The following is a 15,456-nucleotide window of genomic DNA, read 5'->3' as shown; positions in this document are numbered from 1 at the left end:
ATTAGTGACAGAATGAGTAGCAATAATTAGACGTGCTACTGTCTAGAGTAGTCTTGCTGTATTTCAGCAGACTTTCTACTCAATTCCCTCTACAGTCATGTCTGACAGAGGGCAGAAGGGTGTTCACTTTATGATACAATCATCCCAAGTATTTACGGTTGGATCTTTTTATGTTCTATTTTAGCACCTCACTGACCGTCACAGTGTAAGTGTAGAGATTCATATGATGTGTCCTGTCACTTTTCAACAGTTTCTTTCATGATGAAAACTCCGGCTGCTAATGCCCAAAATGTATACTTGCGATAGAAAATGTATTTTGCTGCAAGAATTGATGACAGGTTGGGGGGCGGGGGGGGGGGGGGGGGGCAAGGGGAGGGGGGGGGGGCAGACATGGGCAGGGGTGTTGCGTTTCTCAGTTCACAGTTTAGTATGACTTGTGCAGCAACCCTCAACTTCTCTTATGATCTCTTCATTCGACAAACTGCATTAGCACAAAAATTGGTACATAACTGGTTTGAATGGTCAAGATCATTGATGAATTCTTCTCGGGTTACCAACTGAGTGGTGGCATCGTCTTGTCGCAACGCGTCAATGAGTTTCGTACCCATCATATTCTGGCCAGAAGGTGATGCATATGAAACTCATTGAAATGTTGCGACAAGATGACGCCACCACTCGGCTGATAACCTGAGAAGAGTTCATCAGTGGAATACGCCAAGAAAGACTAAAATCGCATAGGTCAAGATCATGTTTCATTTTGTTAAAAAGGGTCCTAAGTCTGTTGAAGTGGTAGAAAATGCATCCGACATGATGTTTTTTTTATTATGGGACTGATCCTTGGAGTAACAGTTTCCAGAAGCAGAAGTTACTCATAATTATTACCAGCCTCATGGTTGAAGTCCCAAGCCCAATTGTGAAGTGTGGAGAATATGTAGCTTGGAGCAACATTTGATGTCTAAACTTGTTTTTACATTTAAATTTACAATTTAATTAATGCCAGGAGTAGCAAATAAAATACCTGATAAATAAGTACAGCAATAATTCACTTTCAATAATACTCAGTCATGTCATTCCCACTTTCGAGTGGGATAGCTTATATCTCTGTGCCATTTATTTTCCTTATGCAACTGTATTTATAGGATGAGGAGAATCACCACTGATCCTAAAGTGGAACCAAATATTTCAGTGCACTTTCATGGACGTCATGGTACCAAGATGTTAATACGTTCAAGGATTGATAAACATACAAGAACACTGGAGAAGATGGTTGACTTTCTAATTCTGTGTGCTGTGAAGAAAAATCTATAAACAGATTTGGGGAGTTGCCGCGTGGGATTAGCCGAGCGGTCTAAGGCGCTGCAGTCATGGATTGTGCGGCTGGTCCTGGCGGAGGTTCGAGTCCTCCCTCGGGCATGGGTGTGTATGTTTGTCCTTAGGATAATTTAGGTTAAGTAGTGCGTAAGCTTAGGGACTGATGACCTTAGCAGTTAAGTCCCATAAGATTTCACACCCATTTGAACATTTGGGGAGTTGCATTTCACAACCCAACAACAGATGTCACACATGCATCTACATAACATTTGTCATATGAAATGCAGAACTGCCACATTCAACTTCGCGAATACTGAACTGGATGTTCTCAATGACTTCAATGTATCATGCATGTGCATTATAGTAATGTCAGCGAATGTAAAGTCAAATATGTTGTTAATTTGTCATGTTTAATGCTGTATCCACTGAATTTACAAATACATTTGAAAAATACATACAATATGGCGAAAGGAAGCAAGATTAGGGTTTAACAACCTGTTGGCATCGAGATCATTCAAGATGGAGCACAAGATTAGAAAGTTTACAGGATGGGGAAAGAATTCAGCCTTGCCCCTTCAAACAAACCATCCTAGCATTTGCCTGGAGCAATTTAGGGAAATCACTGAAAACCTAAATCTGGATAGCCAGAAGTGGATTTGAACCATCATCCTTCCAAATGCAAGTTGCTCGGTACAATTTGAGACAGAGGTTGGCTGTTGAAAGCTGATAACAAGATACGTCTATGTTATTTGAAATGACATTTTGCTATAGCCAAGTCACTCATCAATACTTTTCTTCTAAATGTTTCAAAGTGACTGATACATTGTCATTACATTAGCTGTATTCCAAGGATCCCATGGAGAGTGATGTCTCAGATAGACGAAAAAGTGCAGCACAGTGAACTGGCTACACTATCACACCAGTGCTAATTCTATATACAATATAAACTAAAACATGAAATTTAAGGGTCTCTGTAAATATGTTCTTCAATGGAACAGGGAGAGTTGTCCAATGTAAAATTCTCTGATGCAGTCTTAACATCAACCAAATTATCTACATCATTTTTAATATGCTCTAGTAGATTCTGAGCACATATGAAGCCATGTATCTTGGTTCCTTTCTGAAATATAACGGTGATGTGTTTTCAGGGAATACTTCTCAAAACATTCAGTATGTAAATTATTTAACTCTTCAAACAAAGCAACTCTTTCTTGAAAAAGAAGTTCAAGGTAAAAAATCAGTTTTCACCGGGCAATTACTTGTCTAAAACACACGCATCCACAGATAGTTGGGCAATTTCGACAATGTAAGTATATCCCTGAGAGCCATTTGCTGTAAAGTGGCGTGACTAGTTTCTCAGTAAGTTAACGCAGATTTAAAATTAATTCCCGAAAATACAACTACCGATACACGGTCAAATAAACTTAAACTCTAGTAAGTTTTTAAATCTTATCCATCTAAAACAATGAAGGTTTGGTATCATGCCACGGCAACCAACAAATTGGTTCTTGTGAGGCTATAACCACTTCAGTGATCATTGCGTGCTACATTCTACACTGAAACCGAAAAGGTTTCCCTAATCGTTACGGTAAAACTCACCATATCCATCGTCATCATCATGAACTCTTCTTCTGCTCATCTTGCTTCAATAAATCAGGGTGCTGCTAGATCCAATAATTAAACTGTGTTACTAGTGACTATTAAACATAAACACATCCCATGATTGTCACCACAACACGACGAATTCATAGATGAAGGAACTACCGCGTGTACACAACTTCACAGAGTTCTACAAACTCAGCCACACACATGAGCATTAATATCTTTGAAAACAGAAGATGGGGATCTTTCGTTATCTCTGACGCAACAGCTTCTGTAAGCATGTTGTGGTGTGTGGAGGCACTTAGAAAATGGGATCATGAAACAGATAATTTGTACCCCATTTACTGTGGGAAATGAGAGAAATTCGTCGAAACTCCTGAGAGTAAAAATGAGTTGACACTATGAAGAAGTCTTACAACGCTGGTTCGGATGTGAAGAACGAAAGCGCTGATGTTATAAAACGTCTTTACAGGTAAGATGTTATATTGTTGTAAGTAGGCATAAACTAATACAATTATTTGACAGTGTCATTTTGTGATTCCCTGGGATACCATTTGCCCATATTTGTGTGACAACTGCTATGAGGGCAACGCACAATATTGATTATTGAAGATCCTTGTGACCTTGGAATAAATGTTTGTCAATGCAGTGTTGTACTGTTGTCGACCGAATGTTTACACTAGTGACATCACATGTTTGTAAATATCAGTAACACAAATCAGTGTTAAGCTGTAGTTATTCTGTTTCATGGAAAAATATGTACGATAGATTTATTCAAGCGGCAAAGTTAACAGTAGTTGGGAGAATGCTGACAAGACTGTTGCTTAGTGGTCAGACGAGTTGGAAGAATGCTGACAAGACTCTTGCTCAGTGGTCAGACGCTAGACTTTTCAGTCATGTGTTAGTCTGTTTCTTGCACAGCACCGGTGATTGCCTGTTTTTTACTCTCTCTACGGATAGTTGCTGTTTGACTGCGAAAAACGTAGGAGATTTTTTTTTTTTTTTTAAACCTGAATTGTGAGCATTAAGATAATACTTTATTTACACACATCTATTCGAAAGTATGAGTGCTTTGGTAGCACAGTGTTCAGTTTTCAGACTTCTCAATTGTCTCAGTAAGATTAACACATGATACATTGAATAATCTCGGGAGTTTCTCAACAGCTGCAGTATTTCCTTCAGAATAGGCCTACTGAGGCTGGACACACTGACTGTGGATCTCGTGGCGAGTGTGTATTCTTGACAGCTACACCCTGATGTGAAAGGAACTTATATATATTAGTTTCATGGCCAATATTTCACCTTTTATCAAGTAAATGTGGGAAATATTTCATGCTGCTATTGTGGAGAAATGTTTTTGCTGCAGGTAGTAGTTAAATAAATTCTGGCCATTCACAAGTTCACCAGCATCAAATTTGGACTGCAAGTGTGCCCTTTTGAGAGGTTTGATCCTTATGCAGGGTCAAACGTTTTGAAGATAGGTTGATAACAACGCTAGTAGTCTTCGAGTGGAGATACAGAGAAGTCTGTTTTCCTTGCAGTGGGAGTATTTTATCACAGCCCACCCAACTGGCCACAACCAGCTTAAAACACTAACACCTTCATTTCACACTTCCTGCATCCCTCCAATTCAAAGAGGTCACTCCACTTGTGCTCTTTCCCCTCCACTCAGGTTGTTGTGATAACTTTCCATAATTCCTCGCCTCATATCTGGCATGAGCTTCCTTCACCCACATTGTTTCTCACTGAATTCAACATCAAGCCAAGGGCCAAGTTTCATCATGAACAGTCACTGTGGTTGTTCTGTCACTATTTGTGGTTAAATTTGAGTTTATTATATGTATTTGTATGCTCTTGACATGGTTTATATGCTATTTTGTAAATACTGCTTTGTCTGTCTGGATGAATTCAATTAAATAAAAAGTGAGTCTTGCAACTTCGGGTGTATCTATTTCGAATCCCTTAAAGTGTGTTGAATGACTGTAATGCAACACTTATTGTTGAATCTGGCACACCACGCAAATTATCTAAGCTTCTATGATGCAAGATGTTCTCTCTGACCTGTTGGGTAAATCACCACCCTGAGGGAGGAGGACAAGGACATACCTCTCCTACAGGGACGTCTGTATTGTGGCAGAACTTAAATGGATACCAGTCGTATTTGAAAGAATTGCAGCTCCTGGCTGAGGAGAGACCATTCTGCATCTGTTTACAAGAAACTCATTTTAAAGTTACTGACACACCTGAGTTATGTGTCTTTCATTGCTACAGGAAGGACGGTATTACTGGAGACGGGGCTAGTGGTGGGGTGGCTGGTTTTGTTGATGGCAGATGGCATTCTTCTCCTGTCACTCTTACACTGATTATGTTGAAATGGAAGTTCTTAAACCATTTAAGGTCATAGTATGTTCTTTATATCTTCCATTTCCTGATCAATTGCATGCGGATGAACTGACCGAGCTTTTCTGGGCACTTCCATGGTCATTCCTCCTCATGGATGACCTAATGCACACAATGAGCTGTAGGGCTCGTCTACCACTTGCTTCAGAAGTCGAATCGTTGAGTACCTCATTCATTATATGCCGTTTGAATTCTGGTCAGATGACACACTTTCCTACAGCTACTGAGTCATCTTCAGCCATTGATATTTGTTTTTGCTCCTCAACTATTGCAGAGTTAGTTCAGTGCAAAGTGGCCACAGATTTGCATTCCAGTGACCACTGTCTGGTGTGGATCCACCTTCTGACTAGGACGTTGGTCGACAGGAGACCAAAAAGATGGATGCTTCAAAGGACAAATTGGCTGTTGTCTTTGAACAACAGGAGTGTGCCCAGGAGATGGTGGACCATATCACCTCGCTGTAATTCAGCAAGGTGCCACTGATTCATTCCACAGTCTGACAACCACAACAGATGAAGACCTGCCACTTGGTGGAGTGAAGAACATTGCTCGGCAGCCAGAGCCGTGTGCGCAGATTTGCAAAAATTCAAACACCATCCAACTACAGAAAATCTTGGTGCCTTCAGCTCTGTGAAAACACTAACGAGGCAAGTGGTAAATGAATAGAAGAGCAACTCATGGAAAGATTTCATGATGTCCATTACTGAAATTGGTCCACTGCAACTGCATGAGTTTTGGCCGCAGTAAGGGGTATTTCATGCCTTGTTGAGAAATTGAGTCTTGCTGAAAGTGCCTAAAGACATAGCTCAGGTTTTCGTTGAACACTTTTTTTTACCCTTGCTGGGTCATCCGGACAAACCCCTGAGTTTAAAATGTTCAATAGGACTATGGAGATGAAGTGGTTCTACTTCTTCTCATGTAATGAGGTCTACACTCTTCCATTGCCCATGTGCAAATTGGAATCAGTTCTGTCTGCAGGCATAGACACTGCTTCAGAACTGGATCAGATTCTTTATGCTCCATCATCTGTGCCCTGGAGCCAAAGATAAGCTCCCATCTTGTTTAAATCCTATCTGGTTTGGTGAACATTACCCCATTACTTGGAAGAAAGCAATGTTAATTCCCTTACAGAAACCAGGCAGGGATCATGCCAGCCCTGTGGAGTCTGTACTAACTGTGTGGATAAGACTTTAGACCACATGGTCTGCCACTGCCTAGTCTGGCTCCTCATATCTTGGTGTCACCTGTGGGGTTCTCAATATTGCTTTAGTTGCTACTGTTCCACCCTTGGCAACTCAATTCTGCTGGAGATGGCGATACAGGTGTCATTATGCTGCAACCATTTAGTCAGTGTAGTTTTAGATCTTGAAAAAGCATACACCACTTCGGGATATAAAATCTTCACTTGAAGATACAACATCCTTCACCAACTTAATGAGGGAGACTATGTGGGTGTCTGCTGTTTCGTACTCAATTCTTCCTCGAGAATATGCAGGTTCACTATCCCATTGGTGATTGTGTGTGTGATAACTTAGTTCACGAGAATAGGGTCCCTCAAGACAGTGTACTCATTGTCATACTGTTTGCGCTCACTATCAATGCCATATCCTCTGCAGTCAGAGACCCATTTAAAGGTTGTCTGTTTGTGGATGACTTCGTAATTTTCTATTCTTTCTCTGATCCAACAGTGACGATGAGACAGCTTCAGACTGGAAACTTGGGCCAATAAATCTGATTTCATGTTCTAACATGACAAGACTGCTTCTGTCAACGTAAATCGTGCTTATCACAGTTTTCACCCACTGGGCCTAATGTGGGGTCACTATTTTAAATTTTAAGGGCAATGTCCATATATCAGGACTACTATTTGACATGAAATTATTCTGCCACCTGCAGTTGAGAGAGCTATGAACAAATCATTGAATATTTTGAAATGCTTCAGCAGAAAGTCTTGGGGAGTGCAGAGTCCTAACTCCTGCAATTTTATATGGTATTTGTCAAATCATGGTTAGATGATGGCAGCATGGTTTATGAATTGACCTGTGTTTCCTATCTCAAGAAATTAGATGCTTTCCACCATGCAATGATTCAGATATTGACTGGAGGGTTTTGGACCAGCCCAAATAACAGCATTGCCTCAGTCATTAGCATTTAGTGTGGTGGTCCAGCCCAACTTTTAGAGGCTGTTCAGTGATTGGCTCCGTGCAACCAAGCCACTCAAGATGCGTGCTACTGACTGCTTCAGGGATCTGATTGTGCAGGACCTTTGAATACACAGCCAGGAATGGAACAAATTGCTGCCTTGTTGTCTTCAAAGGTACAAAGTGATTTTAAGCTTGACACTGTTCAAGAAAACTTGTATACCAGATTAAGTTTTTACAGCTATGTTTTCACCAGTTTTAGGTACATACAACAGTTTTATCTTTATTTATACGTATGGATTCCATGAAGGGAATAACCTCTCTGTTCAACTGTTTTTATTGATTGGGTTTTCCAAGTGTGTCTTTCGGAACAATTTACAAATTACAATGTGGAGTTACACTGAAGCACCAAAGAAACTGGTATAGGCATGCGTATTCAAATACAGAGATATGTAAATAGGCAGAATACGGTGCTGTGGTCGGTAATGCCTATATGAGACAACAAGTGTCTGGCACAGTTGATGTAATGAACACTACTGTTACAGTGGCAGGTTATCAAGATTTAAGTAAGTTTGAACGTGGTGTTATAGTCGGTGCACAAGTGATGGGACACAGCATCTCTGAGCTAGCGATGAAGTGGAGATTTTCCTGTACAACCATTTCACGAGTGTATCGTGAATACCAGTAATCCGGTAAAACATCCAATTTCCGGCATCGCTGCAGCCGGAAAAAGGTCCTGCAAGAATGGGACCAACGACGATTGAAGAGAATCGTTCAACGTTACAGATGTGCAACTCTTCTGCAGATTTCAGTGCTGGGCCGTCAGCAAGTGTCAGCGTGCGAACCATTCAACGAAACATCATTGATATGGGCTTCTGGAGCTGAAGGCCCACTCATGTACCCTTGATGACTACATGCTGGTGGAGGCTCTGTAATGGTGTGGGGTGTGTGCAGTTGGAGTGATGTGGGACCCCTGATATGTCTAGATATGACTCTTAACAGGTGACACATATGTACGCATCCTTTCTGATCACCTGCATCCATTCATGCCCATAGTGCATTCTGACAGGCAATTCCAGCAGGGCAATGTGACACCCCACAAGTCCAGAATTGCTACAGAGTGGCTTCAGGAACATTCTTTTGAGTTTAAAGACTTCTGTTAGCCACCAAACTCCCCAGACAGGAACATTATTGAGCATATCTAGGACGCCTTGTGACGTGCTGCTCAGAAGAGGTATCCCCCCTTGTACTCTTACAGATTTATAAACAGTCCTGCAGGATTCATGGTGTCAGTTCCCTCCAACTCTACTTCAGACATCAGTTGAGTCCATGCCACGTCGTGTAGCAGCACCTCTGTGTGCTCACAGGGGCCATTCACGATATTAGGCAGATATACCAGTTCCTTTGGCTCTTCAGTGTATATGGCATTACGTCAGCCCTAGAATTGATTCAGAGCCATCAAAGTACAAGGTGTCTTGTCTGTTCTCACCTGCTTAGTGTATCACAAGTGGCCCACCATATATACTCAGTAACTAGTTGATACTGCTCATCCATGATACCTTACAGCATCTCAAACACCAGGGTAAGGATGGGGTCTTTAACTGAATACGTGAAAGCTTCAGGATATATAGGGAAACGACATACCCAACAAAGCAGCCTAAGAAGCATAGAAGGATGTTGCGATGGTGGCCTGTATTGATGTGCTGTCACCGTGCCCACTGCCATTCATTACCTGACAAAATAATCATGCATCGCTGTGAGACTGAATGGTTGGAAGTGGCGAACAACAAACTATAGTCACTCAGATTGACTTCATAGGTATGGCGTACTTAAGTCAGACACATTGATATAAGATGGTGCTGCTTACCAGGCTGTACTGAGGATGGAGACCTTTAACACACAGTTTCCTCTTCTGGCAGGAGGATCAACCATTCTGTGAAATCTGTGGTCAGGTTCAGCATATTTTTGCAACATACGCTTTATATAAGGACATCAGGACAGTCCTTGGTTTGGTGGAGATCTGCCCATGCCAACACACCAGATTTAGTGAACTGCCAGGCCTCATTCCGAAAGTTCAGGGGAGGGAGTACGGACTTTAATGCGTTGTAAACAATTCTGTTTGTGTCCCCCTGGAGAATGGCTTGCTGATTGTAAGCATGCTGATGACCATGCTGTTGAGCATGTCACATCCAAAATCATGATCGTCTTCGCTTTCTTCTTATGGATAGGTGCTGCTTCTTACAGTAGTGATTCCAGAGCGCCTTTAAAAATATGAAGGCACTCAACATGGGCAATTGTTGTCTGTCTTGGGAATTTCAATTTGACATTGACTGGTGGTGTTATTTCAGTTTCTTTGTGTGGCCCATTGTACTGCATCATGAACTTCTTTATCTTACACTTCAGGGTATACAGACTTGTTGACATCGCCCATTGACTTACTCAGTATTCCAGTAATTTACCATTACACTATCACATTCTCTCATAATGTTCAAGTGCCTTGGTGCTCGCCTTTTGCATCCAGTTCCACATGTCCTTCAACAGGGTTGTGACAGGTTCTGGAAATCGGGGAATATCAGGGAATTTCAAACACGTCAGGGAAATTTGAAAAAATGCTGGAAAAAATATTGTTTTTGTCTCAGTATATGAAATAGTTTGTTTACTGAGGTGTCATACATCATCACTGGCTAGGTGCAGCTGAGTACATGTGCCACTTCCGTACTCCCTCATTACTACTGCTTCTCCCCTTCCCACCCACCCCCCTCAGCTTGCAGTCAGTGCTGCCTGCCATCACTGCTTGCCACTAGCCTAGCAGCTGCTGACAGAAGCGCAACCCTTCCACAAATTGCTGCAGATTCCAGTGCTGGGCCAACAAGTGCAGCACGCGAACCGTTCAATGAAACATCATCAGTATGGCTTTTGGAGCCGAAGGCCCACCGTATACCCTCGACGACTGCATAACACAAAGCTTTATGCCTCACCTGGGCCCGTCAACACCGACATTGGAGGTGTGAGAACTGGTTTATTTGGATCTGATGCTTGGAGACTGTAGATGCAGTGGCCGGAGACAGCAGTCATATGTGCACGAGTTGTGTCAGAGTGATTGTGTAAATGTATGTGTGCACTGGTTTTCGGAAAGAAGTTATGTCTCAAAATTTAGTTGTTAGAGTGCGATTGTCTTCTCTATGTGCCTGTCTGCGGGTCAGCAATCGTCTTTACAGTGAATTGCTACCTATCCTCATTATTATTGTCATTATTCAGTTTCTCCCTGCGTATTTGTTGCTCGAACAGTCCACGGGTGTACTGCCGGTTCATAGTGTCCAACGGGCACAATATTTCGGTGATCAGACATGTCGCCATCGTCAGGTGCACTGACGAACTGAGCTCCTGAGGGCGGGCGGCCAATTTAAATCCCCACCCCCTGCGGGCCGCTCTCTTCACCGTCCGCGCCCGTGGACGTGGATCTGTCGTCGGAATCTGTCGCAGCGTCAATGTGCTTGCTACGTCTGCCCTGGTCGCCAGTTCGTACTTCTTGCTGAGAGTCTTCTTAATTACATTCAGTGCCGGGTCCCAAGCCTTGCTGAGATTGTAACCGCAATCTCGGTTGATAAGATCTTCCCTGGTGCAAATTTCGATAGCCTCCCTTATAACGCTGTCCCAATATTTAGAGGTCTGAGCCAGGATCTTGGTACGCTCGTAATCCATCTCGTATTTCTTGGACAAACAGTGCTCTGCTACCGCTGACTTATTTGTATAGTTCTGTCAAGTGTGCCTTTGATGTTCTCCGCAACGATCTTCGATGGTGCATACTGTCTTCCCACACTCACAGGCAATTTGGTATATGCCAACCTTCCTCAAACCGATGTTATCTTTCACACTTCCCAGTAATGCCCGTGTTTTATTGGGTGGGCAAAAGACGGTTTTAACTCGGTGTTTCTTTAATATACGGCCGATTTTCCCCGATAGTGCGCCATTGTACAGAATAAAGGCAGTGGCTACCTCTTCTTCCATGACTTCATCCGTCTCCACAGGTTGTGCTGTGGTGGTGGGACGGAGAGCACGTCTAATCTGCCATTCCGAGTACCCATTTTTTCGGAACACGGTTTTTAGGTGTTCCAATTCCTGGGGCAGATTCTCTGCGTCTGAGATGCTGTGCGCCCTATGTACTAGTGTCTTTAGTACCCCATTCCTCTGAGAAGGGTGATGGCAGCTGTCTGCATGCAGGTACAGGTCAGTGTGCGTTTTCTTCCTGTACACATCGTGGCTGAGGGTACCATCAGCTGTTCTCTTGACCATGACGTCCGGGAATGGTAATCTTCCTTCTGGTTCGATCTCCATAGTGTGTTTGATGTTTGGATGTATGGAGTTTCGGTTTGTATGGAAATCCAGGAACTTGTCCCTACCATGGGGCCAGATGACGAACGTGTCATCGGCATAATGGAAGAAACAAGTAGGTTTCCAATTGGATGTCGCCAAGACTTCCTCCTCGAAGTACTCCATGTACAAATTCACGACCACCGGTGAGAGTGGGCTGCACATTGCGACTCCATCCATTTGCTCATAGTATTCCCCATTAAACAGAAAATACGTTGAGGTCAAGACATGCCCAAAGAGTTCGGTGGTCTTCTCGTCAAATTTCTGCCCAATAAGCTCGACTGACTCTCGTAGAGGCACCCTGGTGGATAGTGAAACCACATCAAAGCTCACTAGGATATCAGTGTCTTTCAGTCTGAAGTTGTTGAGACATTTCATGAAATCCAGGGAATTACGGATATGGTAAAGGCATTTACTTACATAGGGGCTAAGTAATTCAGCCAGATGTTTTGCCAGCAAGTAAGTAGGTGCCCTAATGTTGCTGACAATCAGGCACATAGGTACCCCCTCTTTGTGGACCTTACGGAGTCCATAAAGTCTTGGTGGTACAGGTCCTTGAGGAGACAATTTCTTGGTGTCCCCCTCTGGTAGATCCGCGTCCTTGAGTAGAGCCCTGGTCTTGTTCTCTACCTTCTTCATGAGGTCAGCATTGATCTTCCTATAGAAGTTGTTACCTAACAGGTGCTGCATCTTCTCAATGTAGTCCTTATGGGAAAGAACAACAGTGGCATTGCCTTTGTCTGCAGGTAAGATAACAATCTTAGAGCACTCTCTTAGGTCCCAAATGACTGGTGTGTACAGGAAGAAAACACACACTGACCTATACCTGCATGCAGACAGCTGCCACCACCCTTCTCAGAGGAATGGAGTAATAAAAACACTAGTACATAGGGCGTGCAGCATCTCAGACGCAGAGAATCTGCCCCAGGAATTGGAACACCTAAAAACCGTGTTCCGAAAAAACGGGTACTCGGAATGGCAGATTAGACGTGCTCTCCGTCCCACCACCACAGCACAACCTGTGGAGACGGATGAAGTCACGGAAGAAGAGGTAGCCACTGCCTTTATTCCGTACAATGGCGCACTATCGGGGAAAATCTGCCATATATTAAAGAAACACCGAGTTAAAACCGTCTTTTGCCCGTCCAATAAAACACGGGCATTACTGGGAAGTGTGAAAGATGACCTCGGTTTGAGGAAGGCCCGCATATACCAAATTCCCTGTGTGTGTGGGAAGACTTATATTGGACAGACAGTACGCACCATTGAAGATCGTTGCTGAGAACATCAAAGGCACACTTGACAGAACTATACAAATAAGTCAGCGGTAGCAGAGCACTGTTTGTCCAAGAAATACGAGATGGATTACGAGCGTACCAAGATCCTGGCTCAGACCTCTAAATATTGGGACAGCGTTATAAGGGAGGCTATCGAAATTCGCACCAGGGAAGATCTTATCAACCGAGATTGCGGCTACAATCTCAGCAAGGCTTGGGACCCGGCACTGAATGTAATTAAGAAGACTCTCAGCAAGAAGTACGAACTGGCGACCAGGGCAGACGTAGCAAGCACATCGACGCTGCGACAGATTCCGACGACAGATCCACGTCCACGGGCGCGGGCGGCGAAGAGAGCGGCCTGCGGGGGGGAGGGGATTTAAATCGGCCGCCTGCACTCAGGAGCTCAGTTCGTCAGCGCACCTGACGATGGTGACATGTCTGATCGCCGAGATATTGTGCCCGTTGGACACTATGAACCGGCAGTATACCCGTGGACTGTTTGAACTCATTATTATTGATTCTAGAGTATGAACAAGATTCTCAGAGACTGTTGTCACAGTAGCTGGAGACAGTGGTCATATGTGCTTGAGTTGTGTCTGAATGATTGTGTGTGCTCTCATCTTCTGACAAAGGCTAGGGCCAAAAATTTAGTTGTGAGAGTGTTATTTTTTTCTGTGTGCCTGTCTGCAGCTCAGTGATCATCTTTACAGTGAGTTGCTACCTATCCTCATTTGTATTGGTTTTCAGAGTATTCACCCAAGATATCTGTTGCATGGGTTAATCACTGTGATCTAATGTCATCAACATGTTGTCTGTGGGTCGTGAATAGCTGGCCACACAATTGGATTTCCACGATAGGCCAAAACCACAGGCCGTTTCTGTGGGTATCTGTAATGAATCGGGCCTGCTGATCTGAAACCACTCAGTTACCACTAATGTGCAGGCCCTGCCCATCAGATCTGGTCTCACTGATCTGCCCACAGGCTGGGTCTGTTTGTGTGTGGTGTAATGCAGTGGATTTTCGTGGTTTATCCGTGGACCCACGACTTTGATGCTCCTCAGCAGACCAGAGGCCATGGCTGATTGATTTCAGGAATTTTGACTGTCTCACTGCAAGTACATTGTACAGCGTGGCTTTTTATAGAGATTTTGTGTGTTCTAGTACTTTTTGGCACTTAAAAAGTAGTTTGTATGTTAGAAAGTATAGACGATAAGAAAAAGAAAATTTTGTCTGTCATTAGAGGTTTGTACACTATGTACTCATACATTTCTTGGAAGAAAAATCATAAAATAATATATATAACACAGGGGGAATAACCAACAATAACAAACATAGCAGAACCAACATTTTATTGGCGGTCACCTACAGTGTTGGTTTACACAATTCTTCCCCGCCTTATTCACTTCTTTCAAGGGGCCTACTCTTTTCTGAGGTTATTTCTGAAATCAGTGAATGTATTTTAAATCTGTCTTGCAACTCCAATGAAATGCATATTTTTGTCACCAAATGTGTTTCGTTTTATTGAAACAAAGTAACGTCAGTGGTCTTAATGAAACACATATACCATTTGGCTTGCTTTCTTCATCTTAAAGTAGTTCATGACAAAAGATGTTGATGTTAGTACTTAAGATTTTTGTCACATTAGGAAATGCCATCTGCGTGCAAGTTCTTTTTTTTATATATTTCTTCATTTGCACTATTGCTTCTTGTGCTGTAGTTGCAAAGACAGATTGTCAACTTATGTCTTAAGTTGCCCTTGAGATCTCAAAATTGGTCAGGGAAAAATGGTAAAACTTGTCTGGAACTCAGGGAAATATTAGGGAATTTCACTTGGGGAAACTTGCGGCAACCCTGTTCAATGTTGTAACAAAGTTCTCTACCGATTCCTTGTCCCGTTCAATTTTTGGTTTTACTACATCCTACCATACACACCACCTTCTATGGTGAAAGTCCAGTGTTATCATAATTTTGGAATTGTATGCTGCTGCCACATATTGTGAGTAAACGTCCAAGTCATTGTGGTGGCTATTGACATACTAGCTCAGCATCTTACTGGTCATTCAATGACCACCTTCCATCCTTCTGTCAGCTTGGGGTGTATGGGCTAGTTCTTAGTTTATGAATGTGTAATGAGTGATATGGTTGCTTCATTAGCTCTGACATGAAATTGGTGCCATGGTCTGAGATCACTGTCTCAGGACACCAAACTACAGCCAATTATTTACCATGGCATGCACTACTATGTTTGGTCATTTGTTTGGAATACTAATTGTTGCAACATATTACGAGAAATGATTTATAATTGTCATAACCCGCCAGGGGGTCACGGTTCTTTTGTGAGTTCATGTGT

General features: G+C 42.9%; 2 protein-coding genes across 2 annotated transcripts in view; one reads left to right on the top strand and one right to left on the bottom strand.

Annotated features, from left to right (window-relative positions):
• Positions 1–3,099, bottom strand: part of LOC126412448 (nuclear cap-binding protein subunit 1) — a 176,530-nt gene extending 173,431 nt beyond the window's left edge. The window contains exon 1 of the mRNA XM_050082054.1: positions 2,911–3,099. Within this exon, the coding sequence (XP_049938011.1) occupies positions 2,911–2,950 (40 nt within the window). The 5' untranslated portion in view covers positions 2,951–3,099. The remainder of the gene's footprint in view (positions 1–2,910) is intronic.
• Positions 3,100–3,159: 60 nt separating this feature from the next.
• The window catches only part of LOC126412272 (nonsense-mediated mRNA decay factor SMG5), a 288,147-nt gene continuing 275,850 nt past the window's right edge, over positions 3,160–15,456 (top strand). Inside the window, exon 1 of the mRNA XM_050081780.1 lies at positions 3,160–3,385. Within this exon, the coding sequence (XP_049937737.1) occupies positions 3,315–3,385 (71 nt within the window). The 5' untranslated portion in view covers positions 3,160–3,314. The remainder of the gene's footprint in view (positions 3,386–15,456) is intronic.

Source organism: Schistocerca serialis, chromosome 7, assembly GCF_023864345.2.
Source record: "Schistocerca serialis cubense isolate TAMUIC-IGC-003099 chromosome 7, iqSchSeri2.2, whole genome shotgun sequence".
NCBI lineage: Eukaryota > Metazoa > Arthropoda > Insecta > Orthoptera > Acrididae > Schistocerca > Schistocerca serialis.
This window is presented reverse-complemented; position numbering and strand designations above follow the sequence as displayed.